We start from the raw sequence: 20,949 nt of genomic DNA, 5'->3' as shown, positions 1-20,949 counted from the left end.
AATTTGACATACAAATGCAACTAATTAGTGTTGTGGGACACGGTGATATAAAAGATGACACAATTGAATAAATTGCAGGGAAATGGTGTTAGTGTAGCAGTGGGGCTGTTTAATTGGCTAATTTGGGTTTCCAGTTCATTAATGACAAAAGGTTGTTGGTAGCGGTTGCTTTGTACAAGGTGAGTTTAGTGCACAGATGAAAGGGACACAGCTATTGCAGAGTTTAATGTGCAGCCCATTCTGTTACACCTAATATGAAAAGTATTGATTTAAGTGCTGTGTATATGAACAATGCGGCCTGTGATAATGTTCTGCAGTATTTTATTCAGTGGCTGTCACGTCTGTTTTATGATTGTGAAATTTTTCACAAACCAATCACCTTAATCAACATGTTAGTTTGTTAAGGAGGTGGAGAGTTTAAGCATCCTCATTTTTGAAGGTTTAAGGACCTTGAACTTGTAAACACATTCCTAAGATATTCTCATAAAAATGACAAAAGAAAACTTTAATGTGAATGATTTTGTTGCAGGTATTGATCAATATGATCGCGACAGTATAATCAATGATTTTAAGACAGGAGTGTGCCGATTGCTTGTGGCAACGTCGGTTGCAGCACGAGGACTGGATGTGAAACAGCTGATTCTTGTCGTCAACTACAATTGTCCCAATCACTATGAAGATTATGTACATCGAGTCGGACGTACCGGAAGAGCTGGTAACAAAGTGAGTATGCAAAGAAAAATTATCTCTGATCATTGATGAATTGCTGTGTTTTACATTTGATAAATGCAGTTGAGTTTAACTGTTTATCAGTCGTCTTTTTTTTTTGTAGGGTTATGCGTATACATTCATTACTGAGGAGCAAGTCCGTTATGCAGGTGATATAATTAAGGCCTTAGAACTGTCAGGAAATTCTGTTCCACCTGAGCTGGAAAAATTGTGGAATGACTTCAAAGAACAGCAAAAGGCAGTAAGTAGTAATTGTGATAAGTCACATAATTGGGTTCAAGGATTGAACATGTAAGCATTTGAATATTAATATTCTGCAACATGGAAGCGCTGTTTGAAATTAACCTGATTTCAGAATGATGTAATGAACAGCAGCCAAATTGATTTCATTAACCGTTTATTTTCTTTGTGTTCTTAAGGAAGGAAAAACTATTAAGAAGTCTAGTGGCTTCTCTGGGAAAGGCTTTAAGTTTGATGAGACTGAACAAGTTCTGGCAAATGAAAGAAAGAAGCTACAGAAAGCTGCTCTGGGTCTGCAGGATTCTGATGATGAGGATACTGCAGTTGATGTAAGTACTGTAGACAGTGTCAACTAAACATAGGCGTTTGGGGTTTGTGGCAAAGGCTGTCATGCACACTACTGTTAAGCTACTTTGGTATATTTGAATTTTATCATTACTGATCATTTATAGTAGCTAATGCATCTAAATTGCTTGTTGATTTCATGATTTTATTGTGCTGCAATTTGCTGTAACATTTGGTTGTTTTCTTCAGATTGATGAACAGATTGAGAGCATGTTCAATTCCAAGAAGCGTGTAAAAGACATGGCAATGCCAGGAGCTGCTAATGTTCCAGTGCCATCTGCTGGTAATGCAGAGAAACTGGAGATTGCCAAGAGGCTAGCATTGAAGATCAATGCCCAGAAGAATCTTGGTGCAGAAGCGCAGGTAATAGATATCTAATGCAAATCAGTGGAATATTAACTAGTTTGAAACTACTGTGACTCAGCACAACCACGTGAGTTTATTTAATATAAACCTGTCATTTTATTTCTTCGGACCACTCCCACTCTGACCTCTCTGCCCTCAGCCTCCTACACTGTTCCAATGAAGCTCAGCGTGAGCTCGAATAACAGCACCTCATCTTTCGATTGGCCATTTTACAGCCTTCCACACTCAACATTGAGTGCAGTAATTTCAGATCAGAACCTCGGCCCCCATTTTTTCGGATGGCAGCTGTTGCTGATGATTCTGATATTCCCATTTACACCACCTCTAGACCCATCTTTTGTTTCTTTACTTGTCCCATTACCATCTTCTTTCACCTTGCACCATCATCCCTTTTGTCATTTAATCTCTCCTGCCTGCCACCCTATCACAGACCTTCCCTTTTGTTCTTTCCTCCCTCCCCTCTTTCCCTGCCTCTGTACTTGCTTAAAACCTGTTACATCTCTTAACTTTTTCCAGTTCTGACGAAAGGTCATCTACCTGAAATGTTAACTCTGTTTCTCACTTCACAGATGCTGCCTGACCTGAGTATTTCCATCATTTTCTGTTTTTGTTTACCTAATATAAGTACGGTTATTTTATTCATAACGAGTTGGGATGGGGAAAATATTATAGAAGTATATAACAAAAACTACAACCAGCGGTAGAAATGCTTATACAGGAAACTTTGTGTTATCCGGAGGCTAACTGTCCGGAATGCTCGAGCCACCGGCAAAAATCAGGTGCCGTTTTCGTTAGGTTTTTTTTTCTCGTTGCTTTTTTCCTCAACAGTCAAGGTCTGCAAGGTCTGCTGAAGCTGTTGCTAAGCTACAGAGACGCTTGGACAGTTTAGAAGCTGTTGCGGGTTTGTTGACAGATACGGAGCTCAGAAGCTTCCGTATCTTTCAACATTAGCGCTGGAGTGTCCGGCAGTTTTGAGGGAACGGCAACAGCTCGGTCTTGTCGGTGCCGGATAGCACAAAGTTTCCTGTAATTAGGTTTGCCAGTTGAAAAAGGAAATGCATTGGTGGGATTGTTTCCAGGGTAGGAAAACCCAACTCATATCACATGTTCCTGCCACACCACATAAAATCTAGCCCTGCAGGTTCTGCTCAAGAGGTGCCTGTTCTGCCTTCACATGACCAACCCGTCTAAACGCATCCAGTCCTACAGCGAGAATAGGAATTAACCCCATAGGTGGTTTTTTGACGGTGCATTTTATTTATTAAATATGGATAAATTAGTCGGATATCCAAGCAGGCAACTGAAGATAGTTGCCTGCCTTTTTTAATTGCTTAGTATTCGGGTAACACCTTAGTGTGTCCTATTTATGATCACATAGAAACACAGAAGATAGGAGCAGGAGTAGCCCATTCAGCCCCTCGAGCCTGTTCCGCCATTTAATGAGATCATGGCTGATCATCCAAATTCAGTACCCTGTCCCTGCTTTCTCCCCATATCCCTTGATTCCTTTAGCCTTAAGAAATATATCTAACTCCTTCTTGAATATATTTAATGAATTGGCCTCAACTGCCTTCTGTGGTAGAGAATTCCACAGGTTCACCACTCTCTGGGTGAATAAATTCCTCCTCATCTCTGTCCTAAATGGCTTACCCCTTATCCTTAGACTGTGACCCCTGGTTCTGGACTCCCCGGCCATCGGGAACATCTTTCCTGCATCTAATCTGTCTAGTCCTGTTAGAATTTTATAAGTTTCAATGAGATCCCCTCTCATTCTTCTAAACTCTAGCGAATATAAGCCTAATCGACCCAATCTCTCCTCATACGTCATTCTTGCCATACCAGTCTGGTGAATCTTCGCTGCACTCTCCATGGCAAGAACATCCTTTCTCAGATAAGGCAACCAAAACTGCACACAATACTCAAGGTGTGGTCTCACCAAGGCCCTGTACAACTGCAGCAAGACATCATTGCTCCTGTACTCGAATCCTCTCACTATGAAGGCCAACATACCATTTGCATTCTTAACCGCCTGTTGCACCTGCATGCTTACCTTCAGCGACTGGTGCACAAGGACACCCAGATCTCGTTGCACTTCCCCTTTTCCCAATCTATTGTCATTCAGATAATCTGTCTTCCTGTTTTTGCCACCAAAGTGGATAACCTCGCATTTATCCACATTATACTACATTTGCCATGCATCTACCCAATCACCCAACCTGTCCAAATCATACTGGAGTTTCTCGGCATCCTCCTCACAGCACACACGCCCACCCAGCTTTGTGTTGTCTGCAAACTTGGAGATATTACATCTAGTTCCCTCGTCTAGATCATTTATATATATATTGTGAATAGCTGGGGTCCTAGCACCGATCCTTGCGGTACCCCACTAGTCACTGCCTGCCACTCGGAAAAAGACCCGTTTATTCCAACTCTTTGCTTCCTGTCTGCCAACCAATTCTCTATCCAAGACAGTACCTTACCCCCAATCCCATGTGCTTTAACTTTGCACGCTAATCTCTTATGCGGGACCTTATCAAAAGCCTTCTGAAAGTCCAAATATACCACATCCACTGGTTCTCCCTTATCTATTCTACCAGTTACATCCTCAAATAATTCCAGTAGATTAGCAAGTATGATTTACCTTTTGTAAATCCATGTTGACTTTGTCCGATCCTGTCACTGTTTTCCAAGTGCTCTGTTATTACAGGTAGACTATCCTTTATCCGAAAACCTCGGGACCAGCCGTGTTTCGGTTTTCGGAAAATTTCGGATTTCGGAAGGTATTTTATAAGACTGGGAAATTTGTCGGGGGTCAAGTCGTGCGCCACTCTGGTCATGTGCGCACGACTTACGCTGAACGAAAAAACCTTCGGTTTTTAGAGGGTTTCGGTTTTCGGAAGTTCGGATAAAAGGTAGTCTATACCGGTCTATAATTCCCCATTTTCTCTCTACCACCTTTTTTAAATAGTGGGGTTACATTAGCTATCCTCCAATCCATGGGAACTGTTCGAGTCTATCGAATTTTGGAAGATGACCAGCAATGCATCTACTATTTCTAGGGCCACTTCCTTAAGTACCCTAGGATGTAGATTATCGGGCCCTGGGGATTTATCGGCCTTCAATCCCATCAATTTCCCTAACACCATTTCCCTACTAATACTGATTTCATTCAATTCCTCCCTCTCATTAGACCCTCTGTTCCCCGATATCTCTGGGAGGTTATTTGTGTCCTCCTTTCTGAAGACAGAACCAAAGTATGTATTTAATTGGTCTGCCATTTCTTTGTTCCCCAGTATAAATTCCCCTGATTCTGACTGCAAGGGACCTACGCTTGACTTCACCAATCTTTTTCTCTTCACATATCTATAAAAGCTTTTACAGTCAGTTTTTATGTTCCCTGCAAGCTTACTCTCATAATCTATTTTCCCCCTCTTAATTAATCCCTTTGTCCTCCTTTGCTGAATCATAAACTGCTCCCAATCCTCAAGTTTGCTGCTTTTTCTGGCCAAATTATATGTCCTCTCCTTGGATCTTATGCTATCCCTAATTTCCCTTGTTAGCCACGGTTGAGTCACCTGTTTTGTTTTATTTTTATGCCAATATCACGTAATTATAGGCTGAAAAATATAAACCGCAAGCTTTCTTCCAGTTTGGTATCTTATTTTTTCCCTCCAGGCAGTGTTGCCCTTGAGCTGGGGACCAGTAAGTGATGGGAGGTAAATGGTAATGCCTAGGTGGTACCCTGATTGCACATTTGTGGGAATTTCTGTGATCTGTTCTCTGCATCCAGTTAATCCGTGATGCAGCATGCTTGCCACTTCATTTGTGTAATGTGGCAAATTGGTTATTTGATCGAACCAGTCAGATGGTTCTCTTAAGTAAATTGCTATTTTTGGAAGCATTATCATGCAAGTAAGAGGGTGTATTTCATATTATTTGGTTACTTTTACCTTCAAGTGTGATTTCTTATATTGTAATAAAAGAGAACTACATTGGCACTGTAACAAAAAATGTACATAAACAATTAGATTAGCGGCTAGTTTTTGAAGATTATTTTAGACATTAAACTTTATATTGCCCTCTCTAGAAATAGCATCACAGAAATATTATAATTACACCCTAGATCTACCTTATGGTAACCTCAGAGTTGAGTAGATTTTTGTACGGAATATTAGCTAGCACTTCGTAAAATTTTACTGCATTTGTAATAAAATTGAAGTTTGGAACTTCGTAAAAAGCCAAAATATGCAAAAGAAAAATTGTAAAATTAGCTTTAAGGTTCTTCATAGGCCTAGCCGTTTTTTTGTGGCTTAGCGGCTAACTTCTGGAATGTCAGGTAGTTACTGGGATTAGAATGTGAGTGAAACACATAATGAGTAAGATTTGTTATGTAAAAGAATTTCCACTGTAGGTTTATTTAATTTAACTTAGTTGCTAGCTGTGAGCCAGAAGGTCAGAATCTTTAATCAATTAGCAAATGTGATTGCTGGCAGAACCTCATACACAGTTTCATAAAGTACCTAGCAGCAGCTGCAAGTACTTATTACTAAAGAACAAGCTGCCCACAGAAGATCCCAGGTTTAATTCCCAGTTTGTGCGGAGTTAGCTGATCTCGGCTGAGATGGCAGCGTACTTCGCCTCACTGCTCCTAGGCTAGGCAGAGGAAAATCAGCCTTGGTTCCTGCTTATGATCATTATTCAGTGACCCTAGCTAGAAAGTGCACAGCAGGACATTATCAGGCTCTGCTGTGATGCATTCCAAAATTGAATAGACTATCAATTCACATGTGAAGACTGGGCACATGGGTGAGATACCAGAGGTTACTCATGAAGCCGTGCTCCAGTAGGAGTCAACATCTACAGGAGATGAATGAAAGCAGAAAATTGGCAATAAATAAAATTCTGTGTGAGTAGTAATTTTGTCTTATGGGATTGGGTGGGATAGATCTTCACCGTCTGGGTGGTAATAAGAACATAAAAAATAGGAGCAGGAGTAGGCCATTTGGCCCCTCGAGCCTGCTCCACCATTCAATAAGATCATGGCTGATCTTCTACCTCCTCTCCACTTTCCTGCACTACCCCCATATCCCTTGATTCCCTTAATATTCAAAAATCTATCGATCTCTGTCTTGAATATACTCACACAACACCAGGTTATAGTCCAACAGCTTTATTTGAAATCACAAGCTTTCGGAGCGCTGCTCCTTCTTCAGGTGAAGTGGTGAAATGCATAAAGACACAGCTTATATAGTCAGAGAATCATGTCAGATGTTTACAGGTAACCTTTCCAACTGCCATTTATCACACCTCGGCAGAGAGATAATCACAGCAGTCAAAGGTGTGAATGGTGTCCAAACAGGTCAGTCAGGGAAACATTACATCAAAGCTGTTGGACTATAACCTGGTGTTGTGTGATTTCTTACATTTGTCCACCCCAGTCCAACTCTGGCATCTCCACACCTTGAATATACTCAACAACTGAGCCTTCACAGCCCTCTTGGTTGGAGAATTTCAAAGATTCACCACTGAGTGAAGACATTTCTCCTCATCTCAGTCCTAAATGGCTGACCCCTTATTCTGAGACTGACCCCTGGTTCTAGACTCCCCAGCCAGGGGAAACATCCTCCCTGCACCTACCTCTGTCAAGCCCTGTAAGAATTCTGTATGTTTCAATGAGATCACCTCTCGTTTTTCTAAACTCTAGAGCATATAGGCCTAGTCTACTCAATCTGTCCTCATAAGACAATCCCCCTATCCCAGGAACCAGTCTGGTGTACCTTCGTTGCACTCCCTCTATAGCAAGTATATTCTTCCTTAGGTAAGGAGACCAAAAGTATACACAATACTCCAGGTGTGGTCTCACCAGGGCCCTATATAATTGCAGTAAGACGTCTTTACTCTTATACTCAAATCCTCTTGTAATACAGGCCAACATACCATTTGCTTTCCTAATTGCTTGCTGTACCTGCATGTTAACTTTCAGTGATTCGTGTACAAGGACACCCAGGTCCCTCTGAACACCAACATTTCCCAATCTCTCACCATTTAAAAAATACTCTGCTTTTCTATTTTTCCTATCAAAGTGGATAACTTCACATTTCTCCATATTATATTCCATTTGCCATGTTCTTGCCCACTCACTTAGTCTGTCTATATCCCCTTGAAGCCTCCTTGCATTCTCCTCACAACTTACATTCCCACCCAGCTTTGTATCATCAGCAAACTTGGATATATTACATTTGGTCCCCTCATCCAAATCCGGACTTCAATATTAACCTGGCAGGGCAGATAGCCCACCTTTTATAAAACCCACCTGATTTTCATTCCTTTGATTTTTAATAGATATAAATCAGGCAACTTGTATAAGAGCATGTGATCCGCGCCGTTAGATTACTACTTAGGCGTGGAATAGAATGTGAGTCTTGCTCCTAGACATGTTTGAGCACTGACCTAATTTTCTGCTTCAGTAAAACTGCATTAAACATGGTGCTTGTTCAGGTATCACTACAAAGGTGCAAAATGAAGCCTGCTTTACATGAGCAGTGCTAGTTCATGTTTTTCTTCGCTTTTGTGTTGCCTTGTAAAGTGTTGAGCTAACTTTTGGGAGCAGCAGCGAGACTGAGAAGGACTTAGTAGCTTTATGGATACAAGACGTGGGGTGACAGTTTCTTCAGTCTCTTGGGTTTGAAGTTCATAAATGAGAGTAGCTAACAGACCACATCTACCTCTTGAATCTAGCACTAATTTGATTCCTTCTGATAGGCCTAATTAGGAAGTAAAAGAGAATCCAGAAAGAATTCTTTATACAAAGAGCTGTGAAAATGTGGAATGCACTGTCAGGAGAGGCTTTATATGCAGAATCATTTGAAGTATTTAAAAGTCTGATGGATACTCATTTAGGAAGGAAGGAATATGTAAAAAGACTAGAGGAATGAGACTAAAGGAGAAAGTTACCATGGCAAACGGGCTCAATCAGGCCTGTTCCTGTTGTTTTCAAGCCTGGATTTTTAAATGCTCTTCTGAGGTTGTGGTTTATAAAAGGAAGGTCAAACTTGCATTTAAATAGTGCCTTTCATGACCTCAGGACAACCTAAAGTGCTCCACAGCCAATGAAATACTTTTGAAATGTTGCAACTGGTGTAATGACCACTGATATAATCTAGGGAAACACAGCAGCCCATTTGCGCACAGCAACGTTGCATAAACAGCAGTGAGATTAATAGCCAGATAATCTTTTCTAGTGAGAAGAACATAAGAAATAAGAGCAGGAGTAGGCCATACGGCCCCTCGAGCCTGCTCCGCCATTCAATAAGATCATGGCTGATCATCGACCTGAATTCCACTTTCACACCCCATGCCCATATCCCTTGATTCCTCTAGAGTCCAGAAATCTATCTATCTCAGCCTTGAATATACTCAAAGACTCAGCATTCACAGCCCTCTGGGGCAGAGAATTCCAAAGATTCACAACCCTCTGAGTGGAAAAAATTCCTCCTCATCTCAGTCTTAAATGGCCTACCCCTTATCCTGAGACTATGCCCCTAGTTCTAGACACTCCAGCCAGGGAAAACAACCTCTCGGCATCTATCCTGTCAATCCCCTTCAGAATCTTGTATGTTTCAATGAGATCACCTCTCAGTCTTCTAAACCCAGAGAGTATAAGCCCATTCTACACAATCTCTCATCCCAGGAATCAATCTAATGAACCTTCGTTGCACCGCCGCCAAGGCAAGTATATCCTTCCTTAGATAAGGAGACCAAAGCTGTGCACAGTACTCCAGGTGTGGTCTCATCAAGGCCCTGTACAATTGTAGCAAGACTTCCTTTCTCTTATACTCCAACCCCCTTGCAATAAAGGCCAACATGCCATTTTCCTTCCTTATTGCTTGCTGTACCTGCATGCTAGCTTTCTGTATTTCTTGCACGAGGACACCCAAATCTCTGGACACCAACATTTGAAAGTTTCTCACCTTTTAAAAAATATTCTGTTTTTCTATTCTTCCTAGTTTTCCTACCAAAGTGAATAACCTCATGTTTCCCTACATTAGACTCCATCTGCCACCTTACTGCCCACTCACTTAGTCTATCTATGTCCCTTTGCAGACTCTTTGGGGGAGAAATTCAGTTGGCTGCGCCACCCGTTGGCGCCTTAAGAGGGTGCTAAGTGGGTCGCAAGCCAACTCGCACCTGGGTGCGGCATTGGCCACGCCTCCCACTAAAGTCCGCGGGACGTTAGTGGTGGCGCTAACGGTTAGCGCTGCGCCGCTGCCGATGACGTCATCGGTGTGCGCAGCGCCCCGCTGACGCCCTGGCTGCGATATTCGGCAGCGCCGCCTGATTTACCGCCGGACGCTATGTCCGACAGGGTCAGGGTGGCGTACCTGCGGCTGGAGAGGCGCAAATTAAAGGCGAGGTGCGGGGCGGCCATTTTTGTTGGCCGCCTGCCAGCATCTGCCTGCGCTCCCGTCTCTGGCCTCCTGAACCCCCCCCCCCCCCAACGGAGTGCCGGCTGCGCTCCAAGAGCCCGGCACTTCTCCTCGGTGCCAGGCTCTTTTGCCTGCACTCCCGATCCTCGGGGGCCCAGCTGGGCCCCAGATCGCACTGCACAAGGCCCCTCCCCTTTAAGAAGGGGAGGAAGGCCTGCAATACCACAGCGCGACGTGCCGCAGCGTGTGGCGCTGCGGTACGTGGCGCTGCGGCATGTTACGCCACGATATTCACTCGCAGCGCCCCAAGAGGGATGCGGGGCGCCTCCAGTAGCGCCGCGCTTCCCTTTGGGGCACAACCACTCAATTTCCGGTGCGGGGGCGCGAATGGTTCCGGGGCGCTACTTTTAGCGCCCTGGCGAGGCTGGCGCCCCAAACGGGACTATACTCAATTTCTCCCCCTTTGTGTTCTCCTCACAGCTGACTGTCCCACCTATCTTTGTATCATCAGCAAACTTGGATACATTACACTTGGTCCCTTCATCTAGGTCATTAATGTAGATTGAAATAGCTGAGGCCCCAACACTGATCCTTGTGGCACCCCACTAGTTACAGCCTGCCAACCTGAAAAAGATCCATTTATCCCTACTCTCTGTTTTCTGTCCGTTAACCAATCCTCTATCCATGCTACTATATTACCCCCAACCTCATGAGCCCTAATCTTGTGTAATAACCTTTTATGTGGCACCTTATCGAATGCCTTTTGGAAATCCAAATATTCTACATCCACTGGTTCCCCGTTATCTACCCTGCTAGTTACGTCCTCAAAAAACTCGTAATAAATTTGTCAAACACGATTTCCCTTTCATAAAACCATGTGGACTCTGACTAATCATGTTATGATTTTCTAAGTGACTTGATACCTCTTCCTTAACCATAGATTCCAGCATTTTCCCGATGACTGATGTCAGGCTAACTGGCCTGTAGTTCCCTGTTTTATCTCTCCCTCCTTTCTTGAATAGCGGTGTTACATTTGCGATCTTCCAATCCACTGGGAACACTCCAGAATGTAGGGAATTTTGGAAGATCAAAACCAATGCATCCACTATCTCTTCAGCCACCTCTTTTAGAACCCTAGGATGTAGGCCGTCAGGTCCAGGGGATTTGTCGGCTTTTAGTCCCATTAGTTTCTCTAGTACTTTTTCTCTGCTTATATTAATGACATTAATTTCCTCCCCCTCATTAGACCCTTGGTTCCCTACCATTTTTGGTATGCTTTTTGTGTCTTCTACTGTGAAGACAGATACAAAATATTTGTTTAACATTTCTGCCATTTCCTGATTCCCCATAATAATTTCTCTTGTCTCAGCCTCTAAGGGACCAATGTTTACTTTTGCTACCCTTTTCTTTTTTACATACTTGTAGAATCTCTTACAATCTGCTTTTATATTTCTTGCTAGTTTTCTCTCATTCTATTTTTTTCCCTTTTTATCGATTTTTTTTGGTCGACCTTTGCTGGTTTCTGAAACTCTCCCAATCCTCAGGCTTATTATTCTTCGTAACATTATAAGCTTCTTCTTTCAATCTAATGCTATCCTTAACTTCTTTAGTTAGCCACGGTTGGATCACTTTTCCTGTGGAGTTTGTTTCTCAATGGAATGTATTTTTGTTGAGAATTATGAAATATTTCTTTAAATGCTAGCCACTGCTTATCTACCGCCGTACCTTTTAATCTATTTTTCCAATCTACCTTAGCCAACTCGCCCCTCATACCTTTGTAATCGGCTTTATTTAAGTTTAAGGGGGAGACATTCAGTATCGCCCTGTTTGGGACGCAATTATCGACCAGGCGCAAAGTTTAGCGCCTGTCGCTAATTATTGCCTCCGACTGCAAACTTGGCTTCTATCGCCCTGGAGGTGATTGGAGCGCTAAATCAGGCGCTACACACCTCTCTTAAGGCGCTAACGCCGAGGAGCGAGGCGCTAACTCAGAGCGCTGGCGAAGCTCGTGAAGTCAGTCAGCAATGGAACACAGGCACACTGGCGCCGGCCAGTTCTTAAAGGGGAGGGTCGATCTTGCTCTCCATCCACACCCTGCTCATTGCAGCCTTGAATCTCGGCCTGGAGAGACCTGTATATCAATTCTGCTGGAAAGAACAATGGAGAGGCCCAGGGAACGAGCTCAGAGTGCAGCCCCCACAGTCTCCTCTTAAATCGATGCAAGGAAGGTCAAATCAAAATGAACCTGCAAAGTGCTGCTCAGTACCCAAAACTCCTTCACACAGCGTTGAATCTCTCCAGAAGTGTGTCTCTCTCTCAGAATGCGTGTTGCAAAAATGTCACCGACAAAAAAAGGAAGGAAGTGGCCACCTTTAAATAGCGCTCCCCCAGTCCCTTCCCGACTGCACAACGTTCCCCTCAACCTGTTGTTGCTAGCGACAGGCGGAAAGGCAGGGGGCGCCACGCAATATCCGGTCCGGGGTGCTACCGGGGCATTGCACACTCAACTGGCGGGATCTGCGGGCGCAGGAGATCGTGGCAGTAGTGTTTAGTGCCGCCGCAAAATGTCTTGTCAATTTCGCAAGCAGCGCACACATCGCCGCACCCGAGCGCTAGTTGCTTTGTGCCCCATTAGGGCGCTAACAGGAGGCACAAAGCAACCGAATTTTTCCCCCTAAGACTCTAGTTTCGGACTTGTACAAGTCACTCTCAAAATTAACGTGAAATTCTATCATATTATGGTCACTCTGCCTCAGAGGATCCTTTACTATTAGATTGCTAATTAACCTTGTCTCATTACACAACACAAGATCTAAAATAGCCTGTTCCCTGGTTGGTTCCATGACACATTGTTCTAGGAAACTGTCCCGAATGCGTTCCATGAACTCGTCCTCCAGACTACCTTTGCCAATTTGATTTGTCCGGTCTGTATAAAGATTAAAGTCCCCCAAGTTTATTGCATTACCTTTGTTGCAAACTCCTACTATTTCTTGATTAATATTTTGTCCAACGGTATAGCTACTGTTAGGAGGCCTATATACTCCTACCAGTGTTTTCTGCCCCTTGTTATTCCTTATCTCCATCCATACTGATTCTACGTCCTGATCTTCCTAACCGAGATCCTTTCTCGCTACAGTCCTTATGTCATCCTTTATTATCAGGGCTACTCCCCCTCCTTTTCCATTCTGCATGTCTTTTCGAAACGTCAAGTACCCTGGAGCATTTAGTTCCCAATTTTAGCCACCTTGCAACCCTGTCTCTGTAATGACTATCAGATCAAACCCATTTATCTCTAGTTGTGCCACTAGTTCGTCTATCTTGTTAGGAATACTTCATGCATTCAGATAAAGAGCCTTTAATTTAAATTATTTACCATTATTCCCTGCTTTGACCTTATTCTCTGCTGCACTGCTACCATTAAACTCTCTGTCCCTTCCTGTCACACTCTGCTTATTTTTACCCAAATCGCTACACTGCTCTATTGCCTTGACCTTTCTCTTTAGATTTCTAAATTTCCCCTCACCTGACCCCTCCGCCCCCTTTTTTAGTTTGAAGCCCTATCTACAGCCCTAGTTATTCGATTCGCCAGGACGCTGGTCCCAGCCCTCTTTGAATAGTACCATGAATTGTTCCATGACATCTATTATATCCAATTGAACGACAGCACCTCTGTCAGTACAGCACTCCTTCAGTATTATGCTGAAGTATCAGCCCAGATTAATGTGCTCAACTCCCTGGAGTAGGGCTTGAACCCATGACTTTATGATTCAGGCAAGGGTGCTACCATTGAACCAAGGGTGACACCTTATAATAAGCTTTGCATTGGGTCAGTGCTATGGGGACCAATAGCTTAGGCAGAAGCGTGTCTCTTTAGTAGTCCATTAGGAATTTTAATAGACAACTATAATTGTCTACTATAATTCCTAGTTTAAGACTTTATTTGTTAGCTGCTAAGTTGCCATCTTTGAAATGTGCTTATTCTCTATTCCAACAAATGTATTAAGGTTTTTTAAAGTGCAGGTGATGAGCAGGCTCCAGATCAAGATTACAGCTCGGTTTGAATTTCTGGCTAATCCTTCCCTTAGTGGATTACAGGTATATAATCACAGAATCACAGAAACCCCACAGTGCAGATAGAGGCCATTTCGGCCCATCGAGCCTGCACCGACACATATCCCACCCTATCCCCATAACCCCATGTATTTAATCCCCCTAACACTAGGGGTCAATTTATCATAGCCAATCAACCTAACCTGCACATTTGTGGATAATGGTTCAGCTGTATGCTGTACACTGTATTGATGCTTCAACAAACTGGCATGAATGGAACGATTCCCCATATGGTAAGTTTCCACTGTGTTTTGGCGCCGAGGAAGACACTTGAGTGGAATCCAAATTTATCCTTACAGGAAAGGCAAGAAAATTAGATCCTGCGTTATACTAGGTTCTATCAATGGGCTCCCCAAGCAGCATTGACAGAATCCTGGGTGTAAGTCACCTGCTCACCTTCTCAAATGGGGTGTAGAGAAGGGCAGGAAAGTGTTTCATTCTTCTATTGGCATCACATTACTTAAATTGTACAAGTATGTGCTCTTCTCTACCTTCAGCCCCTCCCTCCCAAAAGAAACCTTGAGAACTTGCAACAGGATTCTGTTTTTTAAGGTACTGTCTCCTTTTCTGGGTCTTGTTTCTGATACACTATTAACCAGTATGGAAGACTGTCTCAGAGTGACAACTCTTGGTGTTTCCCCCCTCTCATTCCATGGGGTAAGAACTTTATTTAACATTTCCCAGAGTGGCACAGCTGAGGCTGAGAACTTGTAATGTGGAGGATCATGGGTATGAGCTTATACTGTCATTCTACCTGTGAACTTGCAGCATTCCTAATAATGTGCTGTGTATTTCTTTTCTGTGCTGCTGTTTAATATATTTAATGTCTTCCCCTTAAATTCAGGATGTGATGCAGCAGGCTACAAATGCTATTATGAGGGGTCGCACTCTCCAAGCCCCGACTGTGTCTGCAAAAACAATTGCCGAGCAGAAAGCAGAGAAGATCAATGCCAAACTGAACTATGTGCCAGCAGAGAAGCAAGAAGATGAGAAACCAGAAAATGCACAAACTGAATCATTCAAAAGATACGAGGAAGAGCTCGAGATCAATGATTTCCCACAGGTGAATGTATTTTCTGGGTGGGTGGAGTTTAAAGTCGCCAATTGGATTTCTTAACAACTTGAGGTCTGATGCTTTAATAGCATCTGTCTATCTACTTTGTGGAAGTTCTCTGCATCTTCACTTAAAAACATGAAAATGATTGCTTTGGTGTGATTAATTAGATGGCACGGTCAATCAGTAACACAAACCCACATAAATCCTCCATATAAACTTTCCTACCCATATTTACAGCCACCTTGACCATGGCATCTCCTGTGACCTCTCTACTCCTGTGGTCCCAATCACCAACATGGCCATCTCCAACCATTTCCTTGTATTGCTCATCACCCACATCCCCCGCGCTCTTTCAATCTCACTTTCTTCTGCATCCACTGCTGGGAAAAACTCTTTCCCCACGTCACTTACAGCTGCGCTCTTAGATGCCCAACTGCCTCATCTTTGGTGCTCCATTTGCCATGATATGTCTGCAACTATTAATATGATCAACCACTCCCTCACCTCTACCTTTGATGCCTTTGTCCCCAGTAAAAGCTTCACTGTTTCCAAATCCCTATCTTTTCAGCTGGTACAGCCACTTACTCCCTCAAGTTCAAGAGATGCAAACAGGCATGTACTTGGTGCACAACTGGCTTAGCAATCCATCACCAGGTCTGATTGGATCGCATCAAGATATACTTGACTTCCCTCTCCTCCAGCTAAACCACCCACTAATTTAGGATTATCCTGGAGGGCAAAGATAACTCGCGTCTATTTTTTCCCCCCACTAGCCTCCTTAAACCCTCCCCCTCATCCCCGTCATCTTCACCTCTAACAAGAAGTGCATGGAGCTCATGGATTGTTGCTTGCCAGATCCTAGCTCACCTTTCCCACCATTCCATGTAAAAATCTTTCCACTCAGGTTTCCATCTTCCCAAAACAGCCCTAACCAAACTGTATGGGGATGGTAACATCTGCATGTCCTGGTCCAATTATTCCCACTCACTAAGCCAGCTGGGTTATTTCACGTTAGCACACTGTCCTTTCACCCAGTGCAGACTAGCTGGATGGGATTGATTTTTCTCTTGATAGTTCTAAGAGTTATGTTTGAAACAAGTTTGTGCCAATGTCAGTGTACTTCTTAGATTTGTGCTGATAGTCTATATCCACTATCATTAATGTGGCAAAGATTTATCTCAGTCAGAGACTATAAAGATAACTGGTGTGAAAAGTGGAAAAATGCATGTTGGTTAAGCAGGGTGTTCAAGAAATGACAAAAGAAAATTGGAAAGTAAACACCTGATACTTTAATAAATGGTTTGAACTGTGTCCTTGGGAGTATGCTAATAAGACATGGTCACAAGATTTATTGGCCTGAAGCCCAGGTACAGTAGAATTTAAAAACCACAAGTCTTTGCATAATGAAAACAATATAAGCATACGCAGATTGTTTAAGTATCTGTCATGCCACCTTGTTTTACAATTAATCTTTTGTAGACGGCCAGGTGGAAGGTCACCTCCAAGGAAGCTCTGCAGCGGATTAGTGAATATTCAGAAGCTGCCATCACTATTAGAGGCACTTACTTTCCTCCAGGGAAAGAGCCCAAAGAAGGCGAGCGGAAAATCTACCTTGCTATAGAAAGTAAGCATTGATGAATGTATTTGAAGTGTAACTTGCAAAAACGTTGTTTTAAGCATCAAGCCCAAAGACTGCAGCAATTGCTGTCTTGTTTAAAAAGTGGAATTTGTGCGCAACATGCACAGCCTCCTCCTGATGCTTAACCAAAACCTCATTTACGCGTTTTATATTTGACATTCTAAAATTAACTGGTAATGTGCCATTAAGAAGTACAATACCTACTTCAAATTTGACTTTCGTACTGTTGACTTTTATGAATTACTGTATTAATATGCATTCATTCTTTGTAACACATTTTCCTGTCGTTTATCAGGTGCTAGTGAGTTGGCTGTTCAGAAAGCTAAAGCTGAGATTACAAGACTTATTAAAGAAGAACTCATTAGACTGGTAAGCTTAATGGAAATATTCTCTGCACCTCATCCCTTCCACCCAGTTTTGACAAAAATCACTTTCAGTAAAATAATCTGAGTTAAAAGTTTTCTAAAGCCTTTTTTTTTACTGTAAGCATTGACTGAATTAATTTCATGCTTCACTTTTATTGATTGGAACTGTTTGGTAGGGAAACTTTTGTCAATTTGTGATCAATGGGACGCAGAAATACATAGTAGTTACAACATGGAAAAAGGCTGTTCTGCCCAACCAGTCCGTGTCGGTGTTTATCTTCCACATAAGCAAATACTTCTAATCACGCTTACCCCATCCTGTTCTCGTATCCCTTAAACCCCTTTTTCTTCTTCCAGCTATCCAACTTAATTTTAAGTGCTGGCCTAGTTTGCTGTCTCAACCACTAATCCTGGAAGTAAATGCCACAGCCTCGCAACTCTGTATAAAAAAAGTTTCTTCTGACCTCTTCTAAATCTCTTGCATTCAATCTTGTATCTATGGCTTCTTGTTCTTAACCCTTCAACTGTTGTTAACGGTCCATTTCTATCTACTCTAGTACTCTGAGGTTATATTAAGGTTTTATACAGGCTCATCATTACCACTTGGCTTTTATATTGGATACCTCTGGTAATAAAACCTAAAATTCTATTAGCTTTTTTTTTTACAGCTTTATCAACCTGATGTGCTGCCTTTAATGTCCTGTGAACCTGTACCTCCAAATCCCGCTGCTCTTCCACAGTACCGAGTCTACTTCCATTCAGAATATAATACTGCTGTTATTTTACTTTAATCAAATGGTTTAACACACTTGCTGACGCTGAAGTCCATATGACACTTTTTAGCCCCTCCTTTCCCCCCCCACCCTTCCACTTTTGGTCTTCTAAAGAATTAACTATGCCTTTTTTGGTATAATCTGCACATTTCAACCACATTCCCTCCGGGCCTATATCCAAATCATTGATATGCACAGTCAACAAAAGTCGCCCCACAGCTGAACCCTGTGGGACACCGCTCTGGAAAATCTGCCATTAACTCCTACTCTCCATTTTCTCCCTTCTAACTAATTTTTATTCCAGTTTGTTTTCTCTCCCTAATTCCATATCCCTTAATTTTCTCGTAATATCCTTGGTACCTTGGCAAAGGCTTTCCTACAGTCCATGTACAAACATCCACTGCATTTTCCACATTCACCATGTCTGTTACCTCCTCAAAAAAAACTCTGAGGCTTGTTAAGCACAATGGTCCCTTTTGAAATCAGTACTGGCTACTTCTATTTTCTCTTTTTCTAGATGCATGTTAATTTCATCCTTAATTTAAAAAATTAAAAAAAATTTTACCAAAAAAATGGCTAACTGGTCTGTAATTACCCAGATCAGCTCTGCCTCCCTTTAAAAAAAAAAAAAATGGGTACAACATTGACCCTCTCCAACCCACATCTGCACTCAGTAGAGCCTCTGCAATGTCTTCCCTCATTTCTCTCAGGATCCTAGGGTGTATCCTATTGGGCCCATCGCCCTTTATCTTCCTTTAGCTTAACTAACTTATCTAAAAAATTTCCCTTTTTCTATCATAATATTGCTCCTTTCACTCTTAACCACTTCAGGATTCACCTCTTTAGTAAAGATCAATGCCATTCTTTGATCATCTACAAATTGACAATTCTCCCCTCTCTGGGGTCCCACCTCACTTTTAACAATTCTGTTTTTACTGATATGCTTGTAAAATACTTTTAATGTTTCTTGAAACTTTTTCCTCATTTTTCCTTTTAGCTTTCCTTATCCTGCTCTTAACTTCTTATTTTCCCATATTCTCCTTCAGTATTTTTCTTATTATTATAGGCCCTCATCTTCAATTTTAATTGGTTTCTAACCTCTTTATTTATCCATGGCATCCTAAAAGTACTAGTAGTTTTCTTTTTAATGGAATATACTTTGCACTTCAAAATAAAAATCCCGCTGTTGCTCGACGGGAGGGAAGTAAATTGGAAAAAATTCCTTCCCACAGGGAATTGGAGGGGTTGTAGTCAGAATGTAGTCGATCCCTCTGGGACCAATTACCTTTACTCCTTTGCATTTTCGGGGCCTTTGCAAGGCTCTTAATGGAACCCACACCCCTCAGTAGGTGTTCTGTCCACTGGGCTTAAGAGGGGTGAGCTGAGTGGAACTCCTGGGATAGCCTCTGACTGTCCCCAGACACCCCAAACTGCTGCTGGGGCATGGGGGGGGCCACCTCTCAGATCGTGATTTTTAATGGCGGGCAATTGGTTCCACCCCAATTCTAGCCATTTCTCTTCCCTGCCTCTCTTTGCCAGCAGGAGAAATGCCCGGTTTCAACCCTTCCTCAACCAAGGAAGTTCGGGCACCTTATGATGTGGACTGGAGTCTGTTTCTAATATTAAAAATTGTGTTGGATGTTCTAGCAAATGCACACACATCCATCAAACTGCTTATATCTGACAGCTGAGGAAATTCCCCTTAATTCTTGCTGAGTCGTCTTGTATTAGTTTGAGAGCTAGCCAATTAGTGTCTGGAAGTGGGGACCAGGTTTGGAGAGTAGTAAAAGCTGACCTGGAGCAAGCGGAAGCCGAGCGCAAGGAGCGTACGTCAACCCAAGCACCCCACCCACCCACCCCTTCAACCACCCTCTGCCCCACCTGTGATAGAGACTGTAGGTCCCGCATTGGACTCGTCAGTCACCTGCAAACTCATTTTTAATGTGGAAGCAAGTCATCCTCGGTTTCAAGGGACTGCCTAAGAAGAAGTTAGCAACTTAAATGTTTGTGTTCCAACAGAGTTTATAACAGGAAAGGGTAGATAATTATGTATAATGCACACACCCCCTTGCTATAAGATGCTTTAAAAGGTAACTATTAGCAGAGTGTTTTATTGGTGGTCATGCATTTGTGTAGTAACTAAATTATTAAACATTTGTTTTTGTTTCAGCAAAACTCATACCAGCCAACCAACCGTGGACGATACAAGGTTTTGTAGGAGTCCAATGAAATGTATGTAATGTGTCTACAAGTCGATTTTAATGGTAGTCCATTATTGTGGGTTAATTGATTTATTTTATTCTCTCTATAATGTTAAAATTACAAGTGCATTTGAAAATATTTTTTAGCCATTCTACAGAATCTGTAGAATCCATCTTGTGAATTTCTGGAAACTGTGTTCTACAGTAATAGAGAAGTTTCTGTTGAAGTGTTAGACTTTTGCTAAATCCAACTTACTGTATGTGAACAAAAAGTACTTATGCTTTTGAAGTGTAAAAAAGTTGCCTTTTGTATGCTGGGATACAGAAATGTCTAGAAAGTCAAATAAAATGAACATTATCTTTAATTTCATGGTTTCCTTATTGAATCACCGAACTTATAATACTTGTGTGACGAAATACTAGTGATAATCATTGTCTGCATCAAGCATTTTCTTCTGGTTTTACTAGGCTTGAAATAACTATAAAAGTAACTCATTAAAATGCTTCTTCTGTATTTTCATTTCTGCATGCAGAATCAATTTTTCTGAGTGTAAATCTACTTTATTTTATTTGGGTAGAAAAAAAACTTGCATTTGTATAGCGCCTTTTACGTACTTGGGTGTTTCATAGCAATGAATTATTTTTGTAATCACTGTAGGCAAAAATAGCCTCTATACACGAAGCTGGCCCCACAGATA

At 42.2% G+C, this 20,949-nt stretch overlaps 1 protein-coding gene across 1 annotated transcript in view; it reads left to right on the top strand.

Moving 5' to 3' along the window:
- The window catches only part of ddx46 (DEAD (Asp-Glu-Ala-Asp) box polypeptide 46), a 71,472-nt gene extending 50,856 nt beyond the window's left edge, over window positions 1-20,616 (top strand). The window contains exons 17-24 of the mRNA XM_085995663.1: window positions 530-723; window positions 833-970; window positions 1,149-1,298; window positions 1,504-1,677; window positions 15,061-15,279; window positions 16,753-16,897; window positions 17,208-17,281; window positions 20,221-20,616. Of these exons, the coding sequence (XP_085851789.1) occupies window positions 530-723; window positions 833-970; window positions 1,149-1,298; window positions 1,504-1,677; window positions 15,061-15,279; window positions 16,753-16,897; window positions 17,208-17,281; window positions 20,221-20,268 (1,142 nt within the window). The 3' untranslated portion in view covers window positions 20,269-20,616. The remainder of the gene's footprint in view (window positions 1-529; window positions 724-832; window positions 971-1,148; window positions 1,299-1,503; window positions 1,678-15,060; window positions 15,280-16,752; window positions 16,898-17,207; window positions 17,282-20,220) is intronic.
- The last annotated feature ends 333 nt before the right edge of the window (window positions 20,617-20,949 follow it).

Source organism: Somniosus microcephalus, chromosome 8, assembly GCF_052327205.1.
Source record: "Somniosus microcephalus isolate GS21.2 chromosome 8, FLI_Smic_1.0, whole genome shotgun sequence".
In the NCBI taxonomy this organism is placed as follows: Eukaryota; Metazoa; Chordata; class Chondrichthyes; order Squaliformes; family Somniosidae; genus Somniosus; species Somniosus microcephalus.
Note: the sequence above shows the minus strand (reverse complement) of the source record. Positions and strands in the feature narration are given on the sequence as shown.